General features: G+C 39.7%; 1 protein-coding gene across 3 annotated transcripts in view; it reads right to left on the reverse strand.

Moving 5' to 3' along the window:
- Window positions 1–5,705: 5,705 nt before the first annotated feature.
- SLC24A2 (solute carrier family 24 member 2) overlaps window positions 5,706–23,710 on the reverse strand; it is a 281,759-nt gene continuing 263,754 nt past the window's right edge. For all 3 annotated transcript variants that reach the window (XM_008997580.5, XM_035306629.3, XM_008997571.5), the window contains 2 exons: window positions 19,004–19,170; window positions 5,706–14,579 (listed from right to left, as the gene is read on the reverse strand). In XM_008997580.5, the coding sequence (XP_008995828.1) occupies window positions 14,330–14,579; window positions 19,004–19,170 (417 nt within the window). In that variant the 3' untranslated portion in view covers window positions 5,706–14,329. The remainder of the gene's footprint in view (window positions 14,580–19,003; window positions 19,171–23,710) is intronic.

The following is a 23,710-nucleotide window of genomic DNA, read 5'->3' on the forward strand; positions in this document are numbered from 1 at the left end:
GTATTTATGTTCCTCAAGGCCACAGTGCTAAGCCCTGTATCTGGCACACTGCAGGTCTTGAATCCCCGTTGCTGAACATAGGGCATTTTACATGGTCACTTGGAGAATGTAGTGAACTCCTCCTTGTGCCAGTTACAGTTTCCAGAGAGGTAAGGGTATTAGGCTAAACAGGATTCTTAATCTTTTTTTCCATCCAGCACTGCTGTGGGTAATGGATCACTCCCTTAATAGAAGGCTGTCTATGGCTCTCACATGGGCAGGCACACTGAAGGGGCTGGATGGGACAACTGGAGGTGGTGGGGGCTAGGTTTCACACAAGTAGTTTGAAAAAGCCTCTAGTTGTTCAAAGTGCCCTTTGGGTACAGCCTGTTGGTTGAGCTGGAGAGATCCAATGCTAAAGCAAAATTCTAGGCAATAGCCCAGAGATGGACAGGGAATTGGAGGATGCTGGGCACAGACAGGGTCTTCCTTCCATCTCTCAGGCTCTTTGAAAGACCATCCCCAAATTAGACTGATGAGAATGAATGGCATTATTTTCCTTGCAAAAAACATTTTTTCTTCCTCCATGAAGTCTAGTGGAACTGCTACCGAGATTGATTACACATAGCAGTGAGCTCCCGGGGAGAAGCAGGGGAGTCAGAATGTTGACAACTTTCCCTGCCCTGATTCATTTCAAGGACATGGGTCATTAGCATCTGCCAGTAGACAGAGACAGATGCACACATTCCAACCATTTTGTGACCAAATTTGGATATAAGGTTGTTTTTGGTCCTTGAGGAGATTGTTATTTGCTGGAAATTCCGTTATTAAATCCCAGCAGCAAAAGCCCTTCTCTTTTTTCTTCATAGTTCTCACTAATTAGAACCTGCTATTAGTCATGGTCTCGCTGGAACTTAACTACTGACCTACCCTAAGCCTTTTAAACAAGAAGCTTGTTATCACAGTTTTTTAGATACTCTGGCTTGTGAGTGGCAAATCCTCAACCCTGACATCCATGTGCATCACAGCTCGGTGTACAAAACACCCTTAGTAACATGCAAAACACCTACGGTGCATTTTGATTATTGGAGCAAAGACCACTCATAAAATTAGAGAAACAGAGCCTAATATCCAGTTCTGCTGCTTCATGGTCTGACCTCAGGAAAGTACCCGGGCCTACTTAGTCCTCACTATCCTCACTGACAGGAGAGACTAGAACATGGCTGTTAGGTTTTCTTCTGCATGCCAGTGTGAAAGACTGGTAGCAGTTGCTTGGAATGGTCTGCTGAGAAAGGATAGTGGGAGATGGTGCTGTTTTATTGCTGATGGTATCCCATGGGTGAGGGATCATGAGGGGCAAGATTTACCCAATGTTTGCCAACTCCAGGTTTGAAATATCTTATGTCTGTCCTTGTGGAGGTATATAGAATGTGGTTAATGTTCTAGTTGGCCCTAAAGGCAAAATTAACCAGGCAGTAGTTTAGTATTTCAGTATGTTATTTGTAGGTATACATCACCAAAACCTCCAACAGATGTGGGAATTCTGGGGTCTTTGGTGCATTTCAGAATTTTTAATGTCCTCTATGACCTTGCCACTTAGACTGAAACATAAATTGCTTCTTAGTTTGTGTTTATTAACCAGGCTAGGCTATCAGATCCCCAGGTCACCTTGTATTTTGCTGGATTAGGATAGGTAGGGGACCAAAATCGGTGGCATCCCAGGAAGCAATGGATTTTCTGATGGGCGTAGTGTTATTAGAGTGTGAAGACAATTAGGATTTCTGTAATCTTTAAGCTTAGAAAGTATTCAGATAACCCAACCAGCAATCCATGTTAGAAGTTTTCTGAATCTTAGGTTATATAAGTGTTCAAAGTCATACGAGGTGGGGAGGAGGGAGCTAACACATTTTAAGAGCCTATTATAAGTCAGACACTTTATGTAGTTATAACTCAATCTTTCCAACAGCCCCATGGAGGTGGTAATATAGTAATTTAACAGTATTGTATAGGCAAGGAACTGGTGATTCAGAGTCATGTAATAACTTTCCCATTGTTGCATAAGGAGAGACATAGAAGGTCAGCCTTCCCGACAGTCTGGACTCTGATCACAGCACATTTTGTATCAAGACTTCTGCATGTTTGGTAACTTCCCAATGCATGAGGACCCCAGTAACTTGATATTTCTGAAAACCAGGAAGTGGTATTTAAAAAGACCCATTCATGATAAAGACGTTGGTAAGCCAACTGTCAGTATAAATCATTGCTATGGGAATTTTGAAGATATTAACATTGGAAATGGTTTTTAAGCCATTAAGAAGTACTTTTTTATGTTCAAGTAATTGAAAAGCTAGTCAAAACTTCTTTATTTATTAACATCAGGTTTCCCAAGTACTTCCATAGGTCATTTATTGCTCACCAAGTTCAGGAAATATTTAAAAGCCATGAATAAGAATTACGCTTTCTTTTAAAAAGCTAAGGATTATACAAGAGGCTGGTTTAGCTACCTAGACAAGTAAAAATAAGGAAGAATAGACTTGGTGCTTGCAAGTAAGTTGAAGGTGATAGAAAACAATCAGACTTGTTCAATTTGCATTTCAAGTCTGTCTCTCTGTCTAGAGAAGTTTTGTGTCCCGAAGAAGATAAAACCATCAGTAACAGGGAACCGAGCCTTGTGGGAAATAAGATGGTAAAACTATATGGAACCAACTTAAGTGGTTGTAAGTCTCAAGACCTTGGGCACTGACCTGGAAGGGTAGTGAGGCAAGAACTTTGCGTGTGAGAACTCCAAACCCCTGCACATTACCCCTTAGCGAACAGAGGAAAACAAAAGCAAGAGCAAACAACTGCAGTCTTCAAGATGGAGAAAAAGATTTCCCGTGTATACTGAAGACCAGCTGGCTTGATGCTGGTTGAGGCTAAAATCTTGAGAATGTTATTAAAACGGACTCTTAATCATCAGAACCAGAAGTGTGGATCACCCCAGGCAAGCTTTGGGTTTTCCAAGACGGAATGAGGCCAGAATTATCTGACACTCTTTTCTAGTATATTATACTTTAGTAATTATGTCTGGATTTTAGTAGTGAGTTTCTTAAAATAGTAAAATAGTAAATGTTTTAAAATGATTATATGGGCTAGATTTTATCCAAGCACTTTATATTACCTCATTTAATTATGTCATTCACATTTGAGGTAGATACTATTCATTTTTTTAAATAATCAAAGATTTACTTTTTTCTGTTTTTTACTTTAAAAAAAATTTTATTTATTACACTTTACTGAGGTACATGTGCAGATCATGCAGGTTTGTTACATAGGTACACACATGCCATGGTGGTGGTTTGCTGCATCCATCACCCCGTCATCTACATTAGGTATTTCTCCTAATGTTATCCCTCCCCAACCCGCCCCCCCCCCCACCAGCTATTCCTCCCCTGTTGGTGGGAATGTAAATTAATTCAACCTTTGTGGAAGACAGTGTGGCAATTCCTCAAGGATCTAGAAATAGAAATACCATTTGACCCAGCAACCCCATTACTGGGTGTATACCCAAAGGATTATAAATCATTCTATTATAAAGACCACATGTATTATCTTCATTTCATAGATGAGGAAACCAAGGCCCTGAGATTAAGTCATCATACGTAGGGCCCGTGTATCATGTCCTGAGGTCAGTTCTCTAAATGATAAGTAATGGTCTTGTGACTTGGCATCACTCATTATATCCTGCTCCAGATGGTAAATCTGCTCATTAGTTGGGTGACTTTTCAAAGCTTGGGAAAATGTTATAGAAATATAGAGACAATGAGGTAAATCAAATTTATAGTATTAATACTTTGGTGTGGTTTAGAGATATGTTTTATAATCATTTGGATATTTTAAGGTGTTAAGGAATTCAGAATATTGGATAATCTGATTGCAATCTGAAATGCGTAATTTACATTAGACTAATGATACTAATTTTAAAGATGTCACAGACTAGGTTTTTAAATGGTATTGAAATGTTTATTATAACCCAGTTTACATTTTGTTTTACTTACTACAGTAATTGCTTAGAAATTGCTTAAGTGCATAGAAAATTTTGTTTTCTAGGTTTGTAGGTTATGCTTTCTTTTAAAAAGCTAAGGACTATATAAGATGTTAGTTGAGCTTCCTAGACAAAGTAAAAATAAAGAGTGGACTTGCTGAGTGAGTTGAGGGTGATAGAAAACAGTAACGCCTGCTCAATTTGCATTTCAGGTTTGTCTCTCTGTCTAGAGAAGGGTTTGTGTCCTGAACAAGATAAAACCAACTTTTGGAGTGTGTGAGAAAATCAGATATGTTAAATGTGTAAAATTTAAAACGTGCCTGAGGGAATTTAATTAACTGAATTTATAAATTGGATTATTTAAAATTTAATCTTTTAAACTGAGTTAACTGAAGTAATCAAAGAAAAAGAGACCATGAATTCTTACTTATTTTTTAAGATGGATTCTCACTCTGTTGCTCAGGCTGGAGGTGTACTGGAGTGATCTCAGCTCGCTGCAATCACCTCCAGGGTTCAAGCGATTCTCCTGCCTCAGCTTCCTGAGTAGCTGGGATTAGAGGTACCTGCCACCACACCTGGCTAGTTTTTGAATTTTGAATAGAGATGGGGTTTCGCTATGTTGTCCAGGCTGGTCTCCAACTCCTGACCTCAAGTAATACGACTCCCAAAGTGCTGGGATTACAGGCCTGAGGCACTGCACCTGGTCTGAATTCTTGTTTTTATATAAAATACTAGATTTATAACAAGACTTTTAGGTTGAACTTAAAGGTTTAGGCAACACTAGTCTTTTGAATTTACACTTTGAATATATTTAATTGATTAAAATTCCATTTCTTTGGAATAGTCCCTTGAGTGCACAATGTTCCCGCAGATATTCAAAAGCTCAAATGATGTTAGTAAGCACTCAGTAAGCGCTAGTTAGACAGTCCCTCACTGTTGAGGGTTCATTTAACTTAACTATTTTTGACTTTATGATGGCTCAAAAGCAATGCACATTCAGTAGAAAGTCCATAAATTATATAAAATCTTCAACACTTGAGTATAAAATAGGCTTTGTGTTAGATGATTTTGCCCGATTGTAAGCTAACGCAGGTGTTCTGACACCTTTAATGTAGATTAGGCTAAACTGTGATGTTCAGCAGGTGTATTAAATGCATTTTTGACTTAACAATATATGTATTTTGTTATTTCTTTTTTTTTTTCTTTTTTTTTTAAGGTGGAGTCTCGCCCTGTCGCCAGGCTGGAGTACAGTGGTGCGATCTCAGCTCACTGCAGCCTCCACCTCCTGGGTTCAAGCAATTCTCCTGCCTCAGCCTTCTGAGTAGCTGGGACTAAAGGCATGTGCTGTCTTGCCAAGCTAATTTTTGCATTTTAAGTAGAGACGGGATTTCACCATGTTGGCCAGAATGGTCTTGATTTCTTGACCTTGTGATTCACCCGCCTCGGCCTCCCAAAGTGCTGGGATTACAGGCATGAGCCACTCCACCCAGCCAATTTAACAATATTTTAACATATGATAGGCTCATCAGGACACACCTTATCATAAATTGAGGAGATCTATATAATTAACAGTAATTCTTGCCTTCTCTATTGTCCCCTGGAATCCCTGCAATAAAACTTCCATGATCGTGTATGTATTCTTGTGACCCTGAGGGTCCTGATTAGTCACGGGTAAGAATTACTCCAAACAACAAAACAGTACTTCTTTAAGTCAATAATTTTATTACTATTATTTTTCACACTGAGCAGACTTAGTTACATAAAGTAATATTCTATGAATTGATTATCAGTAGTAGAAGCACAAAGGTATGGACAGTGAAACAAGAAGATGCGCCGTTTATCAGAATGAAGTCCATGTGACAGAAGTACATACTCCAAACAGCCTATGTACAAATAAATAAGAGCTTTCCGCCTATGTACAGACATTCACAGAGGACAAACTGACATAGTATCACCATGTATCCCATCATCCAGTGAAAATTGCTCATAATAAACACAACACACACAAAATGACAGAAGTAATTTGGAAGTGCATCCACTGGAGTTTTGTAGGGGTGAGGATAGGGGTTACAATGCTCCTTTAAAATGGAGGGGAACAAAGGAAGCATGAGACCACATCTATCCTAAAAAAGATCCTTTACAAAAATGGCATTCTGATATTTTAAACATAAACTGTCTAAAAGATAGTTTATGTATTATAGAGCAAATGTCTGTTGGAGTCAACATTGACAACGTGATCTCTGTTTTAACCATGTTTGAAGAACAAAAGTGTAATTTCTCTTTCCTTTAGTGCTAGCAGCAACTTTACTGAATCGGGAAGGTAAATTTTGCTATTCTTAATTTCATGGCTTTTTGAGTCTGTGGATTGCTTGAAGGTGGAAGCTGTTGCTTCCGGAGGTTTTTGACTTGAGAAATATCAAGGCTAGATGCAGGGCATATATATGAACTTTGTATGCAGGGCTCAATAGGGCAATTCAGTAACAGAGGCTCCCTCTTCTGAACAGAGTCTCAGCCCTTTAGAGAAACTCTTTAGATCACAAAACAACCTCCAGCAGAGGAATATCACTGGCCCTTGGTTCAGATACCCTTTCTTTAGGGCAAATTGGCCATTTAAGCATAGAACTGATGGGGCTGTCCGATTTAGTGTGTTTATTCTATATAGATAATTTAGGTACCCAGTTCTGGTGGATATTTCTAGACCATTGAGTGCTTTTTAGTCATTATTTTACTTTCACTCAAATGATAAAAAGGGCTGGGTATGGTGGCTCATGCCTTTAACCCAGCACTTTGGGAGGCCAAAGCAGGAGGATCTCAGGAGCCCAGGAGTTTGAGACAAGCCTGGATAACAGAGGGAGACCCTGTTTCTTAACAACAACAACAAAATTAGGCATTGTGGCATGTGCCTGAGGTCCCAGCTACTTAGGAGGCTGAGGTGGGAGGATCTCTTGAGTCCAGGTGTTTGAGGCAGCACTGAGCTATGATTGCACCACTGCACTCTAGCCTGGGTGACAGAGCAAGACTCTGTCTGTTAAAGAAAACTACATAAACATTTGTGATGAAGTGAAACATTAAAGTTTTAGTTATAGGGACAACTTTATATATGTGTTTGTAAACAGTATACCATGCTAGGTTAGAAATTGTGTATTTTAGCAGAGAGGGGGAAAAACACCAATGCATTATGAAGTATGCTGTATTACACGTCCTCCCAAGGAAGGTTAATAATTTTGGCATAAGAAATTATGTATCTCTATCTGCCATTTTTATAAGGGAACTTCTTAGACTCATCCTGTATTTCTATTAAAGCTCAAACATACCCTACATTTCCCGGGTATATGTTTGCTAATTATCTGTTTCACTCTCCATATGGGTGAACCTTGCTTTACATAACAAAATGGATTCCTGAAAAACAATCTATGACTTTAAAATAATTTCCATGTAGTATTAGAACTTGCTATTTAAAGAAAGTGTAGAAGCTATTTTGAGAATGAAGAATGCTTTTGTGAAATAATTAATTTCTTTGATTTTTCAAACAGTTTTATTAAACCACACATCTAAAATTTATAAGTAGATTAGAATTGCCTAGAACAGTAATTGTAGGTAATAAAAAATAGAACAGATCAACACCAATTTACAACAAGCAATACAAAACAGGAATGACTCATGGACTGTTTATTGATTGACTATATTCAGAAGCCCTGAATATATGTATTATTGGTATTTTATGGCTTTAATTAAGACAATTGTCTCTTATGAAGTACTATAAAGTACAATATTAAAAAATTAAAAAACCCAAAAGGCATCCCTTGTCCTTCAGTTTATTCTGATGAGAGTTGAAGATTTGTTTAATTAAATGGCAAGAAGTTATCCTTAATTCATGCATGTAATTTCATTTAAAAAATAATTTTATTCAGGGTTTCCGACTTTTTCCACTTTTCTATTTTCCGTGACTTGATTTAAAAAATAAGTATTTTCTTTTGGTTAGCTGAGTATTTTAGAGAACGGTTAGTCTCCAAGGCCTTAGTTACTTACGGATCCATTATGAAGGAATATGCAACCCAATATGTAAGAATACAGAAACAAATTCCCATCCTTTTGGTGAACCCTAGCCAATGAGAAAAGCCCTATCCAACCTACCACACAAAAGGATGTAAATACACTGCAGTACTGGTCAATAAGTGGAGAGCCAACTATTTCCCCCCAATTCCATATTCAAAATAAAAATATTGATTCCTCTTGACAAATTAGTAAGTGCAGGACCAGAGTTTTGGAGTAATCTAAAGTGGTGTCTCCCTGATTGAGTCCTTTGTGAGTCTGAGATTATGACTTAATGACCTTAAAAACTGTGTGTGATCTTGACTTCACCAGGGCTTCATGGTCATGCTGCATCCAGTATAGTTCAACACTGTTCACACCTTATCCTTGTGTCCTGATTAGTCATTAGGTTTCATCATTTAAGAACAATATAAAGAATTTAAAAAGGCTTAGTAGAGAGGAACTAGAAAAATTATTAAGAGGGTTAAAAGACTCAAAAATCTAAAGATACTTTTAATGACAATAGGTAAAGAGTCACATAGTGGTGACTTCTAACTATGTCTAGGGTAAAGAGTGAAGAGTGCCCAGATGCAGTTATTTTTTGCCAAAAAAAAAAAAAAATAGGTTGAGTCATTAAGTGGAGGGGTTTGGGTTAACCTGGAGGGAGACTGTTTTTGATGCTGATGGTTGTTAAACATTGAGCTGGGTCACACCAGCATCTATGCTGGACTCTCCCCTGTAAGAGGACTATCCTTTGGATTAGGGTTATAGGCTAGACAAACTCTCTTAATGGAATGAAATCTTTGGTGGGAGCCTACACAAACTCCGTGTCATTCTTTCAGACTTAGCTATTTGTCTGTTTTTAAAAATTCAATTAGGTTTTCCAATCTGTCAGTGAATCATCTGGTAGAAGCGCTCTGGTTGAGATAATGGGGTGATCTATAAAGTCCCTCACTATTCGTGTGCTAATTTAAAAACGGTTGTCTATCCCATCGTAATTGCAGGGTCATTTTTGCCTCTCAAATGCTGCCTGACTTGTAGATGTACTTGTCCTTTGTAGCGATTTCTCACTGTTAAGAAATCTGTCCCTAACCATATTAAGGACCTCTGTGGAGTTTGTGTAGTTCTGAGCAAGGCTGGCGCCCCATGTGAGAGGAAGGCATGTAAAATGCTAGTGCATACATTAGTTGGGGGGAGTGAGCATGGAACACAGATTCTTTCCAGAGCAAACGTGAGTGTGCCTATGATTTCTACAGACAGACTCCTACCTGCTCCTGGTGATTACACAGCCTGTGCGGGTCCAAAGCTCCTGGTGAAGTGAAAGGAGTATTGCGATGGGGGAATAATAAGTAATAGGGTTGAGCTGGTTCTGAGTAGTTCCCTTATTGCTTTTCTTGTTTGCTATATATTTCAAAAAATATGAAGCTGTGAGATTAAAAATGAAACACAAAGATAGAGGCAGAATCAGAGACCTAACTGTAAATAGATGGTGGAACAGGGCAGGGTTACCTTTCTTTCCCAAGCTGTTGAGAAGGCTTATTTTTTATTTTTTTTAAATCTAAAACTATTTGGGCTTTTGCTATTGGCTAAACATAGCCTGATATTTGTAACCATTTAAAATGACATAGGGATATATTTCCATGTGATGCTTGTTTTCTTGGGAATCCTAGGAATTTAATACCTCCTTTCTTCCCTTTCCTTATTCTATTTTTCCCCTAACCCTCTCTTAATGATGAGGTCTTACCTAGTAATTGAAGACAATATTGTTGAGAGAGGTATAGGGGTTGAGGACGCATCTTTTAAAAATGTTAAGCTGAATGGTCAAGGAAGATCTGGCTTAGCAAGAGTGAGCATTGACTTCTGTGCTCTCAGGAGACAGCTGTTTTCTCCAGAAATCATCCTGAGAACAGTTTCACTTTGTTTCTTCTTCTGGAACAGAGTTGCTACCTACTTACTGGAAAAACAATCTGTCCAGGTACAAGGAAGCATGGCATCCACATCATCTTGTGTGTTGGGGTTTGGGCGTGTGTTTGGTAGATGTGGGGAGGAAAGCACACTGTCATGTTCTGAAATGCTTGCCATCAGACCCCTGTTAGATGGTCCAATGCAGTAATTTCTGCAGAGCATTTAACATAAGTTCCATCTTCTTCAACTCTATCTGGCCAGCTGCTCTATCAGGTGTCATTTCTTTGGTCAACTTTTTGTTAAAGTGGTCTGGGGGTGGGCTCCCTTTGCAGGTCCTCTCTTCTCTCACTGATCCAGAGGCCTTTAAAAGCTATGTGTAGTGGTGGGGAGTTTGCCAACTCTCTCCCTGCCCAGGAATGGATGTACATTAACATTGTCAAATATCTAATCAGCGAGGCAGCTGTGTTTTGCTGAAAGGGCTCCAAACCACCCGATTCATGTCTTCCCTATAAAATACATTATAATGGCCCTTGTCAGGTGACACCTGTTAGAAGCCTTACAAAGCATTTTCCCTGAATATGGAACAGTCTCCGCCTCTTTTTATAATCTCCTGGGCAAGGCTTTAGGACATTCTGCTGCATCTGTCAAGTATATAAACAACCCCATCCCTTAGTCCCGGCATACTCTGTCACTGCCTGACTCAGTTTAGGTCCTGGGAAGCCACATAAACACCATTTAATCTTCAGTTTCAGTTCATCAGGATCTGGTCAGGTTCAGAGGGTAGCTGGAGATAGCATGGGTATTCTCAGATGCAATTTAGGAGTTTCTATTTGGGAACTGTCAGTTTGAGCCAAGCTGCTCTGCGGCCTTGGAAGTACGGGGGAGGGCGGGCAGTGACAGCAAGCAAGACCTGCTTGGTTTGCTGTGAGTAAACGAAATCATTTGTGTGCAACTCGTTTTATTTCAGATTGATTAGTACAATGTTGGCTCGTGAATTGATGATATCTTTTATACCCTGCTCCAGAGAAGCAAAGAGAATATCTGTGTCTAAATTTTTGCTCTGTATTTTCTGTTGTGTATTCTTTGCCTCTATATCAGCATTAGGGATATGGCTGACCATTTCCTTAAGGCTATAAATCGATATTCTTAGGGTGGGAAAATATGGGTACATACATGTATATTTGTATATATATGTGCATGGAACAAAACCACCTTATGAAATCAGGAAGAAATGTTCCCTTTGGTTTGTGTGCATGACTTGCCTTGTCCTGGACTTTGGCAAACTTGATGCTCCCTGCTTTAGAATCCTGAATGTGATAGGGTCAGAGGGTGATGATGTAAGTCATATTATATGTGTACATATAGATCTGGTATAAAGATATGTGTATATTTATATATGTATATACACAGGCATGCAGGAAAAGGAGTTAGAGATGACTTGCTCTGGAAACCATAATGTGGAAAGTTCTTATAATTATACCAATGAGTTGAATGGTTTAAAGACCCACTGTTGCACTCTGTACACATCTCTCTGAATTGACCCTAGCCCAACACATAACCACTTACTCACAGACACAGAAATGAAGGGAAAGCAAGGGCAGGCTGTGGAATCACTTGTGTCCCATCCAGTGAGGGAGGAGTGCTGCTGTAGGTCAGGCTCAGTGCACATGACTGAGGTGGGAACTGGGCTGGAAATACTGTCTTCTCAAATGCAACTTTACATGGAAGACCACAACACTTCCTGTGCAGTGGAGCTCCCGGACAAACCAAGGGCACCACAGCTGTTTGGATCAGCCTTCACTGTGAGCTGGGAATAAATGGAAGGGAGTGAGGAGGCAGGGGGAGGATCCGGAATAAGAAGAGGGTGGCACCAGATCTCCTTCAACTTTGGTTTTATATAGTCTGTTTGCAGCTGAGTCGGTCACCTATTTAAACCTTCTTTCAAACAACACACCAGCCAATAATATAAAATTCACACAATAACCAACTTTGCTGCCCTTCAGGAAATACACAGGGAAAACAACTGGAGTTTTCAAATGTAAAATTCACTTCCTCATTCTTTCACTCTAAGGAAGCAGCACAAGTTCTTGCCCCAGGACAAAGTTCTAACCTCGATGAATGCGATTCATTCCTGTTAGGTGGCTGGTCCTACTGAGCACCTCTATTGGATGGTGTTTCAATGTCTTGGCAGGCATTGTCACACATCTGAAGACCCCACTCTGCCGAGCTGGAGAGACTTGAAAGCCAGTTTCTGACTGGCAGCCATCTTGATTTCTTGTTTTCCCAGGGGGCCTCGGGTTTAAAGTGCTTTTTGCTTCGGGTGAAGAGCAATGATGGGCAATTCCTGTTATTGCTATGATCTGTGGGGTGAGCTGAGGTTTTCTGGAAGGAGTATGGAGCTTGATCTGGGTCTTTGTCAGGTTACCTTTCCTCTTACTCCTCTGTGAGTTCTGCATGCTATCTTCCCCTGTTAAGAGGTATGTGCTCACAACAAAATCATAGCAGCCTTCAATGACAGAATAGGTTGGAGATGGAGACACACATGAAGTTTCCCACATCCCATGTGTACCAACTTAGACATAGGATGGGTACAGAATAATGAACCATCCTTGATTCAATTTTTCAATTGATTTTAAGGAAAAGCATGACTTAGAGAAATGAAAAGCACTCTTTTTTTTCCTTCTCAGTAGTGGGTATAAGCAATCTACACAGTTTTTCATTGATTTAGTTTGCCTATTTTTTCCCCCTTGCTGGTTTTATTTTCTACTGACATAGATCTTAGAAATCATACAAGATGTCATATAGAACTTGGGGGCACTGAATGCATGAAATTAAAATATTCCATGTAACGAGCAAAATCAAGAAATCAAATTGTTGGAAGGAATAGCTTGAAATTTGTGTAAGGAAGCTATCAAATACAATGTACTCTAAAAACTAGAGAGTCCTAGATGGGGTCCTGATGGAAGAAGAGACACAGATGTTACAAGAACTTTAACCAAAGCCTGGTCCTGGTACAACTTCGCCTAGCACTCAGAAATCTTCCTGGGCTGCACTGAGTGTGCAAATGCCTTTCCAAGCATCTCTAAGCTGCCTCAACCCAAGCAGTGCTGATCAGAGTTAATTTAGTGCTATTGGGAATAATGACTTCTGTAGACACTAAAGCCCTTTAAGACCACATTGGAAAACGTTTTAAAGAACTATGCCCTTACATCCCATTAGGTGGCAAGGCCCACTAAGCACCTCTACTGGATGGTTTCTTATCACACATCTAAGCTCTCTTGGCAGCCCTTAGCATCAAAATATATCTAAATGACAATCACAGCTAAATGTACCCCCCTTCTTTTGATGATAATAGGACATGCGCTGGAAGAATACAGGTTCAGTTTATATAGTCTTGCTGTCCTAGAAAAAGCACTAATTTGCTTTGTAGTCATATATTCTACTTGCATGCTGGGACAATATAAGAACAAAACAAAAAACTCAACCCTGGTTGTTACTTCTCCGCTTCCCCAAACCAGTGTCCACCTGGTCTGGGTTTTTATCTCTGTCTGTCCTAAGCACCCTGAGTTTCTCGGTCAGGGTACTCCGGTGGAGGTGGGCAGATAGTCTCCCTGTTTTGCTTGTGGGAATGTTTTGGAAGGCTCAGCTCAGGGCCCCTATGGACCTTCTCCACTAAGCCCTCCTCCCTGCAAACTATTTCCCTAAACCATCTACCTTACCAGGCAGGATCCCAGCAAGTCCAAGGTAGGCTGAAGGTCACAGCGATGCTACCTTTGTCTATTGGTTCCATCAGTTCACCTCTTGCACTTAAGAGGTAAAGCCCAGACTGCAGGTTGATGCCCCTCTTCAAATAAGTACTATAAATATACTAGAGCTATCCCTGAAAAGATGCATTTGTACTTATATATATATATCTGATTATGTATATATATATATAATTTTTCTTTGTGTCTATTTACAGGTATGTACTAATCTGTAGATATGGAAGGAGAGGTATAGTACAGGAACAGGCAGGATTTGTGTGTTCATGTGCGTATATTTATAATATGTATATTTATAGGTATATATATATATATATAGCCTCTGTCCTTGTTTGCATCAAATGTACCTCCGACCAGCGAGGAGTACCTGTCAGTGGTGAATGGGGAGAAGCCCCATAATGATGGTTTTCTTTGTCTCTTATGTGAAGTCATTTTGGTAGGCAAGGTGGAAGCAGCCTGTGAAGTGAATGGGCCCAGGGTGAATCCATCTCTCCTCAAATCCACCAAGGAGGGACACTTGGCACCCAGGGCTATGTGCCAGCTGCCTCTTCTCAAGAGGTCAAGGAGCCCAGAGCCGAGAGTGGGAAGGGGCCATTCATGCTGTTGGTGCAAGATATGGCTTTTCCTGCTAGATAGAGACGGGGCATGTAAGAATTCTGTCTTCTAGGAGAACGCTCACCACCAGGAACACAAAGTAGAGGCCAAACATGATGAAGCCCAGGATTTTGTTCATTCGCCACTTGCAGAGGGCGATGGAGAGGATGACGAAGAGCAGCATGATGAAGAGAAGGACGATGGCACAGAAGAGGCCATTGCTACTGACAGCCACTGGCTGGAATCTGTGAAGGATGGTGTACAGGAGCCAGGGCAGTGGGAGCCTGTGCAGGAGCAAAGAAGGGCAGAGGGGAGTGGGAAGACAAGGGAGTAGTCAGACACGTTGAAGAAGGCAAACACCCTAACTACGCTCTCAGGAACTCTAATCTGAAAAGGGTGTCTTGTTAGGTTCACTATGTCTCGTGTGTGGTTGGCCCAGACTTTAAAAACCTTTGTCCATGTCCTGACTGAATTCAGAACAGAGGGAGCAGTCAGATGTCAGAGACATGACTGCTGTAGGTGATTTTTGCATTTGCAAATTTGATTGGAAATTATTTTGTTTCCTTCCTAGTTGAGATTAAAATGTTGCTTTCAGTCCCAAAAAGGTGAATAGCAGGATTTGCACAGGGTAAAGGGAGCAGGCAGGTATAAAAAATGTATAGAAATGGGTGGTGAAAATGGGAAAAAAATTAAAAAATGGAGACAAAGAATAGTAATGACTTAACGGTCTAAAGGCAAATAAAATCAAATGACAGTGGTGGGAATCTGAAGTTTATTTTGGGAAAGACGTTGTCAATGGTTTGATGAGAAATTAGTCTTTCTGAAAGATTTAAGGAAGACAGTGTCTTCCATTTTTGATATGTGTTTAAAAAAAAACTTTATATTTTTATACCTGTTTTCTCCCTCTTCATTCATCTTTTAAAATCTGAGGATATCCTATGTTTCCTATCCAGAGTGGTGATTCTGAAAGCCCTCAGGAAAGCTAGTTGCCAGGATACCACAAGAGTTGACTAGAACTCTGGGAAAGGAAGATGGCTGGAAGTGCAGGGCTCAGGGGACATGGACATTGTCAAGTGGCTAGTGATAGGTATCCGGCTCTGCCCACCAGCCTAATGATAGCATGGTGGCTAAGAGATACCTACTTGGCTGGCCGAGCTTTCTGCATGACAAAAATGGCTAAGGGAGGTTCAGTTTTGGCTTAGTCTCAGGGTGTGGAAGAGGAGGTACTCTTTCGAAACATTATGTTCTCCAAAGGAAGAGAAATAATGAGAGTGAAAGGGGCAATGAGTTTACTTATCTGCCTCCTCTGCTGGAGAGAGGGCATTGGAAGCAGAGCCCATGCAGTGTGGTTGTTTGAAATTCCAGGCCTGGCACATGCAGCCCCTAACTGGGTGCATATGTTAACCTGGGCAATGCTGAAGTGATTGATGTGACTGCCTTGGAGGGATCAGTACAGGCACTTTGCCCACTGGAAGCTGGCCAGGAGGTGCTTCCTTATGTGAACTTGTCTGGGAGGGGTTTCAAGCCAGGGAACAAGGGGGTAATTCCAGTTCTCAGCAAGAGGGGGCAGCCCTGGGGTCAGCAGTGAAAAGTCAGAAAAGGGAAAGGGAGGGCCTGAGAGTGGGAATGATGCCAAAATGAGAGCCATTGACAGGAACTTGTATGGGAAACTCTTCTTCCATTTCTTGTAAAGAAAAGACCAAAACACATTTTATTCTTATTAAAACACTCCTCTCTCTCTCTCTCTCTCTCTCTCTCTCTCTCTCTCTCTCTCTCTCTCTCACACACACACACACACACACTCTTCTAGTGAAGTTGAGTTTGATAGCACTACAAATGGCTTGCAAAAACCTTTTGGGGGAAAATGACACTTTTATGCCTTTTGGTCTCTATCAATTCTATTGTCAGGAATTAAGTATAAAACTCACTTAAAATGTAGATGAAAGTACTCAGAAAAATGATCATTTCAATGTTACTTTGAATAATAAAAAACTGGGTATCTCTAATAACCTCTAATATGAGGGAACTGGTTAAATAGCAAATAAGTAGATGTAATATTGTATAGCTGTTTAAAATCGCAAGCTTAGAATGATACAAGAAAATAACATAATATAATTCTAAGCTAAAAATGAAAGATGCATACATATGCACAAAAAGCAATGTAATTACAATCATGTGAAATATACGAGAATTAAAAAAGGGTGGTGAGTTACTGTTTATTTTTATTTTCTAAATCTGAGTATATGTTAATTTTAGAAGCATAAGGAAAATGCTGGCAAAGCTATGAAGAAACTTTCACACTTAATATATTGTTATGACATCACTCAATGTATTGTCAAAAATGTTATAAGCCAGTATAAATTCTTGGGAAATGACTTTTTGGAAAAGAAATACACAAAATACATCATTAGCCACTAAGATGTCCAAAATATTTAGTTCATTAATACTGCTAAAAGGAATTTATCCTAACAAAATTAAAAGAGGTTTTTCTGCATCAAGGTGTTCATCAACACTCTCACAGCAAAAAATTAAAAAAAAAAATCCTATTAAATGATGATAAAAAAACCGCTGAAAGACAAACATCAAGAGGGAATATCTGAAGCCACAAAATGTTAGTTATGAGAGCTTAAAAGAGTCTTAGAAAAATGGTTGATATGATTTACTAATTTATTCACAGATGCCTCTCTATGCTAGGCATATATTGCTTTAAAATGGAAAAAGCCTTCCAAGAAGACAAAACTGAATATTTTACTAAGAAAACTTTGTGAAATATATGGAAGAGCACATACATATTGTTTCTGGGTAATAGGATTAGGAATGATTTTTCTTTAAACTTCCATTTGTGTGTGTGTGTCTGTGTGTGTGCAATTTAAGAATAATGAACAAAAAGCATTTTGTAATTCTTTATAACATACTGTAGAACATTACTATTTTTTTTTTACAAGAGATTGTCCAAGAAAACTACTATGAATATATGCCATATATTTACCACAGATTTGATAAACACTGTTTACAGTAGGGACAACTTCCTTCAAAACATACACCTTTTAAGACATTCATTCATTTATTCATCCATCTATCCATCCCACAAACATTTGTCAAACAACTACCAAGGATAGCAATGTAGTAAGCTCTGATGAGTTTCCTGCTCTTGGGGATGCACAGTCTAGCAGGCAGATACACCGCGACAAGAGTAAGATGTACAGAGAATCGATACGGGCAAGAACCTCGAAGTCAGGCCCAGGAGAATCGGAGAAATCTGGATTTAAGTTATCACTAAAGGATAAGTCAGAGTTTTCCAGTCAGACAAGCATGGAGAGCTCTTCAGTGGGGGCTCACGTGTGGTTCAGATAGTGGACACTCATAGCAGAGTTTTATGCACAGAGAGTGCTGCCACTTATAGCACAGACTCTTTGTTCAAATCCTAGCTACCTCATTTACTAGTTGTGTGAACTCTGGGCCCCTTCAGTGTTTTTAATCTGAATAATAGGGGTGATAATAGATACCTAATAGAATTATTGCGTAGCTTAAATGGACAAAAATGTATATACAGTGCACACGGTAGACAATATTAATGGTCATGAAAAGGTGTAAAAACAATATTCAAGATATTTAATGAGAAAGTAGGTGCTTTTAGTGAGGTTCCAAACTCAAGTGTTAGGAGCCCAGTACTCCTGGGAACATAAGGATAACATCTTATGTGTTATTTTCTCAGGGTACTGGTGTTCAAGGTTATTTGTCAGACTGCTTTTGACAAGTTAAATAAAATGGTATTGATCACAGCACTTCTCCCCAATCTGATTCACTTGAGCCATTATTCATATTGAGAGGTCATGTTTTTTTCCCTGCAAGAACAAATCTTACCTTCTGGCTTTCGAAAGATGTAGAATATCAGCTGGGCACGGTGGCTCATGCCTCTAATCTCAGCACTTTGGGAGGCTAGGGCAGGCGGATCTCCTGAGTTCAGGAGTTCAAGACCAGCCTGGACAACACGGCGAAACCCTGTCTCTACTAAAAAAATGCAAAAAAAAAAAAAAAAAAGAATAAAAAGTAAAAAATAAGCTGGGCATGGCGGCATATCCCTGTAGTTCCAGCTATTCGGGAGTCTGAGGCAGGAGAATTGCTTGAACCCAGGAGGCAGAGGTTGCAGTGAGCCAAGGTCGTGCTACTGCACTCCAGCCCAGGCGACAGAGCAAGACTCCATCTCTTAAAAAAGAAAAACAAAAAACCTATACTATCTTTATCACTACAAATGGTAATGCCAAGATCGTCAGCATTTTCCAAGACAGGACAGGAGACAGGATATATATGGTGGGCCTATGTTTGTCCGAATCTGCCTTAAAATCCAAATCTTACCTTAGGCTGGTGGGGACTTTAATTAAAATTAGAATATGAACGTTTTTATTATGAAGCTATCACAGTATCTCAGTTCTACTTGAATGTTGTTATGTAAGTGAAATTCTCCTATTTTCTAAAATATCCATTCTGTATGGAGGTATGTGTTTTTGCTTGTGTAGGGATGACTTATTTTTTATTAAGTTTTCTGAAATGGAGAAACAATTGGGGAAACAGGTATTCTCAGTCTTTACTCTCTAGTGGTATTGGTTAGTCTTAGGCTCAGATATCCTGGTCATATCTTTCCAGCTTCTAGGAAGACAAATACAGTGGTGGAGCTGGTACGCACCTTTGTAGAACTGTCTCTACTCACCCTACAGTGATGTCAAAAATGTTGCTTCCAACAGAGCTTGACACGGCCATGTCCCCTAACCCCTTCCGGGCCACTATGACACTGGTGATAAGATCAGGGATGGAGGTTCCAGCAGCCAAGATGGTCAGACCCATAATCTCTTCACTGATGCCAATCGTCTCTCCAACCTAAATGTCAGGACAGAAATAAACATCTCGGTGTTCGAAGTTACAAAGTCATAAAAACCACAAAAATTTCAATGCAACCTCCTTTAAACGCATTTCTATACCGTGCTATGCAAAGTGCTGACATGATAAAGATGAATAAGCCACCATCATTACTAATAGAGTTTATACTCTTATGATATTCAGACCCAAGGCATCAGGAATGTTTACATGAGAATTAAACAGATAATCTCAAATAAAAAAGAATTCTAGAGGGCTAGAGTGCAGCTTTATTAGGTGCTTTCTATGGCTGAGTCAGAGAAGCTGTAAGATGAGAGGTAGAAAAGCCAATTTGCCATGGAATCCAGGGGGTAGCACCTGGCAGGGGCAGCAAGTCTATGGCAGATTGGCCCCTCAACTTATCACCAAAACCAAGGACTGACACCCAGGGTCTCCATTTTCCTTTAGCATCTCCTAGTGTCTGTAACCCATTCTTAAACACACGGACTCTATCATTTCCACTGGAAACTTGGTTCTGGATGTTTGGGGTTTTGGTAGCACACAGCAAAGCAGCTATGGAGAATCAAAAACCAGCAAATCAGAGGACCCAGATCTGGCTCTGGCATGTGTTAATTTCTTGACATTTTGCTTACTGTGAAGTCTTTGATTCTCACTTTCTCATCTGTAAACTGGGGATAATAATACCTGCCTTACCAGGTGCTTGTGAAAATGAAATAATTTTTGACAGGCCCTTTGTAAATGGTACATTATTAAAAAGCAAGGAGAGGGCAACTATTACTTTTTTTTTTCCTTTTTGGTCTTTGTCTTTGCCTTTTAAGAGTGACGAGTTCTTTTTTGGAAGGTTGGTCTAGCCTCAGGCAGAAATTCCTTCATTCTCTTGAGCAATTTCTTTGTCTTGGGACTTTTTAGAAATTTTGTTTTTTTTTTAGTAATGGGGTCTTGCTCTGTTGCCCAGGCTGGAGTGCAGTAGCACAGTCCTAGCTCACTGCAGCCTCAACCTCCTGGGCTAAAGTGATCTTCCACCCTCAGCCTCCAGAGTAGCTGGGACCACAGGTAAGCACCACCACACCTCGCTAATTTTTTTAAGAGATGGGTCTTACTATGTTGTCCAGACTGGTCCTGAACTCCTGGCCTTGAGATCCTCCTGCCTTCGCCTCCCAAAGTGCTGGGATTATAAGTGTGAGTCACTGTGCCTGGCCTCTTGGAAATTTTAAAACCTATATGTGTTTTGCTGGAGTTGGTGAAGTGTGATTCTGAAAACCTTCAAGATAATGCTTTCCATTTGGTTACCTGATGATGTCTGGCAGTTTTTGAAAAAATTAAAGGGCTAAAATACCATATAAGGATAAAGGCTTTTAGGGAATAATATCACTCATTTCTAAATCCTTTTTAAAAATTCTTATTTTTATAAGAAATAGCATGGTTTCTACTGGCTTAAAAGCATATTTTTGTTTTGATGCTCATGTCTTTTCCAGAGCCTGGTGAGCTGCACTAGCTTACCCTGTCCTCATGGTGCACAGAGTCACTGCTCCCCATTCGAAAGTAAGCTCCGTGTATGCAGGATTCTTGCCCTGGTCACTGTGAGCTCTGTAACTGACAGAACATAGCCTAGTATATGGCAGATTCTCAATGCCGATGTGCTGAGTAAGCAAATCAATCTGTATACATAGGTGATTTCACTAGCCTGTTTTTGTGCCGATTCTCCTAGAAAATGTTCAGTAAGAGTTTTGCATAGGAGCACACTATTTGAGCAAAATATTCTCCTTGATGTCAATTTTGTGTTAGAGATTTGGAGTGAAGCATTGTCAAAGACCGCGAAGATGCTGACTGAACAAGTGTCACTGTCAGCAAGTTCCAATCTATTTAAAACATTCTTAATAATTTAAATTCTCCAAGGGAATTCTAAAGCAGTGACTGTTTCAAAAATCATTTAGCTGGGCGGTGGCATCCACTGTAGTCCCAGGTATTTGGGGCTGAGGCACAAGGATCACTAGAGACCTGGACATTTGAGACCAGACTGGGCAACATAGCAAGACCTTGTCCCCAAAATATAAACAAAATAATTCATATTTGGAGTTTAGATGCTATTATATACAGGAAAACATAGGAATTGAAGAGGAGAAAAATGGTGGTGTGGTTAAGAGCACTGGCTTGGGAGATGATAGTGCTGAGTGCAAATCCTAGCCTGCCATTCTTAGTGCAAGGTAGACAACTTCCCTGAGTCTTGGATTTTCCCATCTGTAAAATGAGAATAATATCCACTCAGAATTGTTGATGACTATACATGATGATGCAAATAAAGCAAATAGCAGTGTTAGGCATACAGTAAAAGTTCAAGACAACCCAGAATTGATTTTATTATTTATTTTTTTCTTTTGTTGAGATGGAGTTTTGTTCTGTTGCCAAGGCTTGAGTACAGTGGCACGATCTCAGCTTACTAAAACCTCTGCCTCCCAGATTCAAGCGATTCTCCTGCCTCAGCCTCCTGAGCAGCTGGGATTACAGGTGCCTGCCATCACATCTGGCTGATTTTTGTATTTTCAGTAGGATGGGGTTTTCAGCTGGCCAGGCTGGTCTTGAAACTCCTGATCCTCATGATCTGCCTGCCTCAGCCTCCCAAAGTGCTGGGATTACAGGTGTGAGTCACCACACCCAGCCAAAAAACCAGATTTTATAACTCAGACGTTACTCCTTTCCCTCTCTAATTTATCAGACTGTCAGGTATCTGGCAGCAGGAACAGAAGTGGACTTACTGGGGCCAATTCACATCACAGAAAACTGCATGAGAGTTTTCATTAGATGTCAAACCCCTGGTGAATCTGTGTGGCTCTAGAAACACTTCTGTGGAAGGAGAACTAGCCTTTATAAGCTTGTTTTGAGTACATTTCACTGAAGTTAACTTTTGTCAATTCAGTAAAGATGATGGGTGCATGGATGGGACAGTACTCTGAAAAATCAGGGAGCATCAGAGAAGTTTAGAGCTATTAATAGAAAGAACATGAGCAGTCTTTTGGGGAAATTCCCTCATTTTCTTAAAAACAGCAAATGATGAGGCCACTCAGAGGTCAGACTCCACGCTGCTGCTCCCAGTATTCCATGATGCAGTTCTGTGCCTTGATTTAAGGAGGATCTGAAAGAATGTTATATTAGCTAAATGAGATACAAGATCTTATTTAACTCTTAAAATTAACTCCTAATATTAGATGCAGGATTGACTTTAACAACAGATTTTCATCACCCATTAAATTCATTAAAGTACAAAAACAATAACAACAAAACCCAAAAACTAAAGGATAAAAAAGAAAGAAAAAAAAGCTAAGGGCAAATTGCGTTAAAGTGTTGTAGGCGAAGGGCATGTATTTTTGCCAAACAGTAGCCAAATAATTTATCAAATAGCATTTATGGTTGATAAAAGCATCGATAGAAGAATTAAACACCAGATTGTATAACTGCTATGGATTTTATAGTTCAGAAATATAAACAACAGAATTAGAGCTAGACTTCTTGGAACAGAATCTGCTATTTTGTTCAGCTGTCTGGGTGTTTGAAAAGACAAAAGCATTTCTATAGGAGAAAGAAAAGAGAAAGTTTTCTTCCATCATTGAAAAGTAAGGCTTCTGTTTATGCCTTTAATTAATCTTGGCTTTTTAAAATTCTTGTTTCAGGCATTGAATTTGTATTCCTTTTCTTTTTTCTGAGATGGAGTCTTGCTCTCTCACCAGGCTGGAGGGTAGTGATGCAATCCTGACTCACTGCAACCTCTGCCTCCTGGGTTCAAGCGATTCTCCTGCCTCAGCCTCCTAAGTAGCTGGGACTACAGGCACGTGCCACCACACCCAGATAATTTTTGTATTTTTGGTAGAGATGGGGTTTCACCATGTTGGCCAGGATGGTTGCGATCTCTTGACCTCTGATCCACCTGCCTTGGCCTCCCAAAGTGCTGGGATTACAGGCATGAGCCACCACACCTGGCCTTGTATTCCTTTTCTTTGAAAGAATGAAAAGAAAACAAGACTGGAATTAAGGTAATCATTAAAAAGAAAAGAAAAAGATGGAATCTTGCAAGATGTTTTCTAGGATGGCCAAAAAGAAATAGCTGGGAAACAGCATATCCCAGCAAGTTAGAAAAACACCATTTTTTTCTTTATTAGTAAATGAGGAAATAAATATAGTTATTAAGAAAAACTATTATATGTTATAAATGGTAAACAGTCCTTTCAGCCTGGATATCTGGAGGTTGAGAAGCAGCCCACCTTCTGCTGTGATTTCTGCCAGGTGTTGGTAGCAAATGTCTGTCAATGAATGTAGAAAATAATGACTCCAGGGAACAGAACTTGCTCAGGGAGCGAATGGTTTTTGGAAATATCCAGAAAGAGTAATCTGAAGTTAAATGTCAGTAAAATAACTGATATAACACAAAATTATTGTAGAAATAAGATAGTATATCAGCCAACATTTTCTGTGGATCTTGATAGTAACATGTATTCTTTTAAAAACCTAGGTATGCTTTACATATAATAACACTTATCCATCTTTAAAAAAA

The sequence above is a fragment of the Callithrix jacchus genome, chromosome 1, assembly GCF_049354715.1.
Source record: "Callithrix jacchus isolate 240 chromosome 1, calJac240_pri, whole genome shotgun sequence".
In the NCBI taxonomy this organism is placed as follows: Eukaryota; Metazoa; Chordata; class Mammalia; order Primates; family Cebidae; genus Callithrix; species Callithrix jacchus.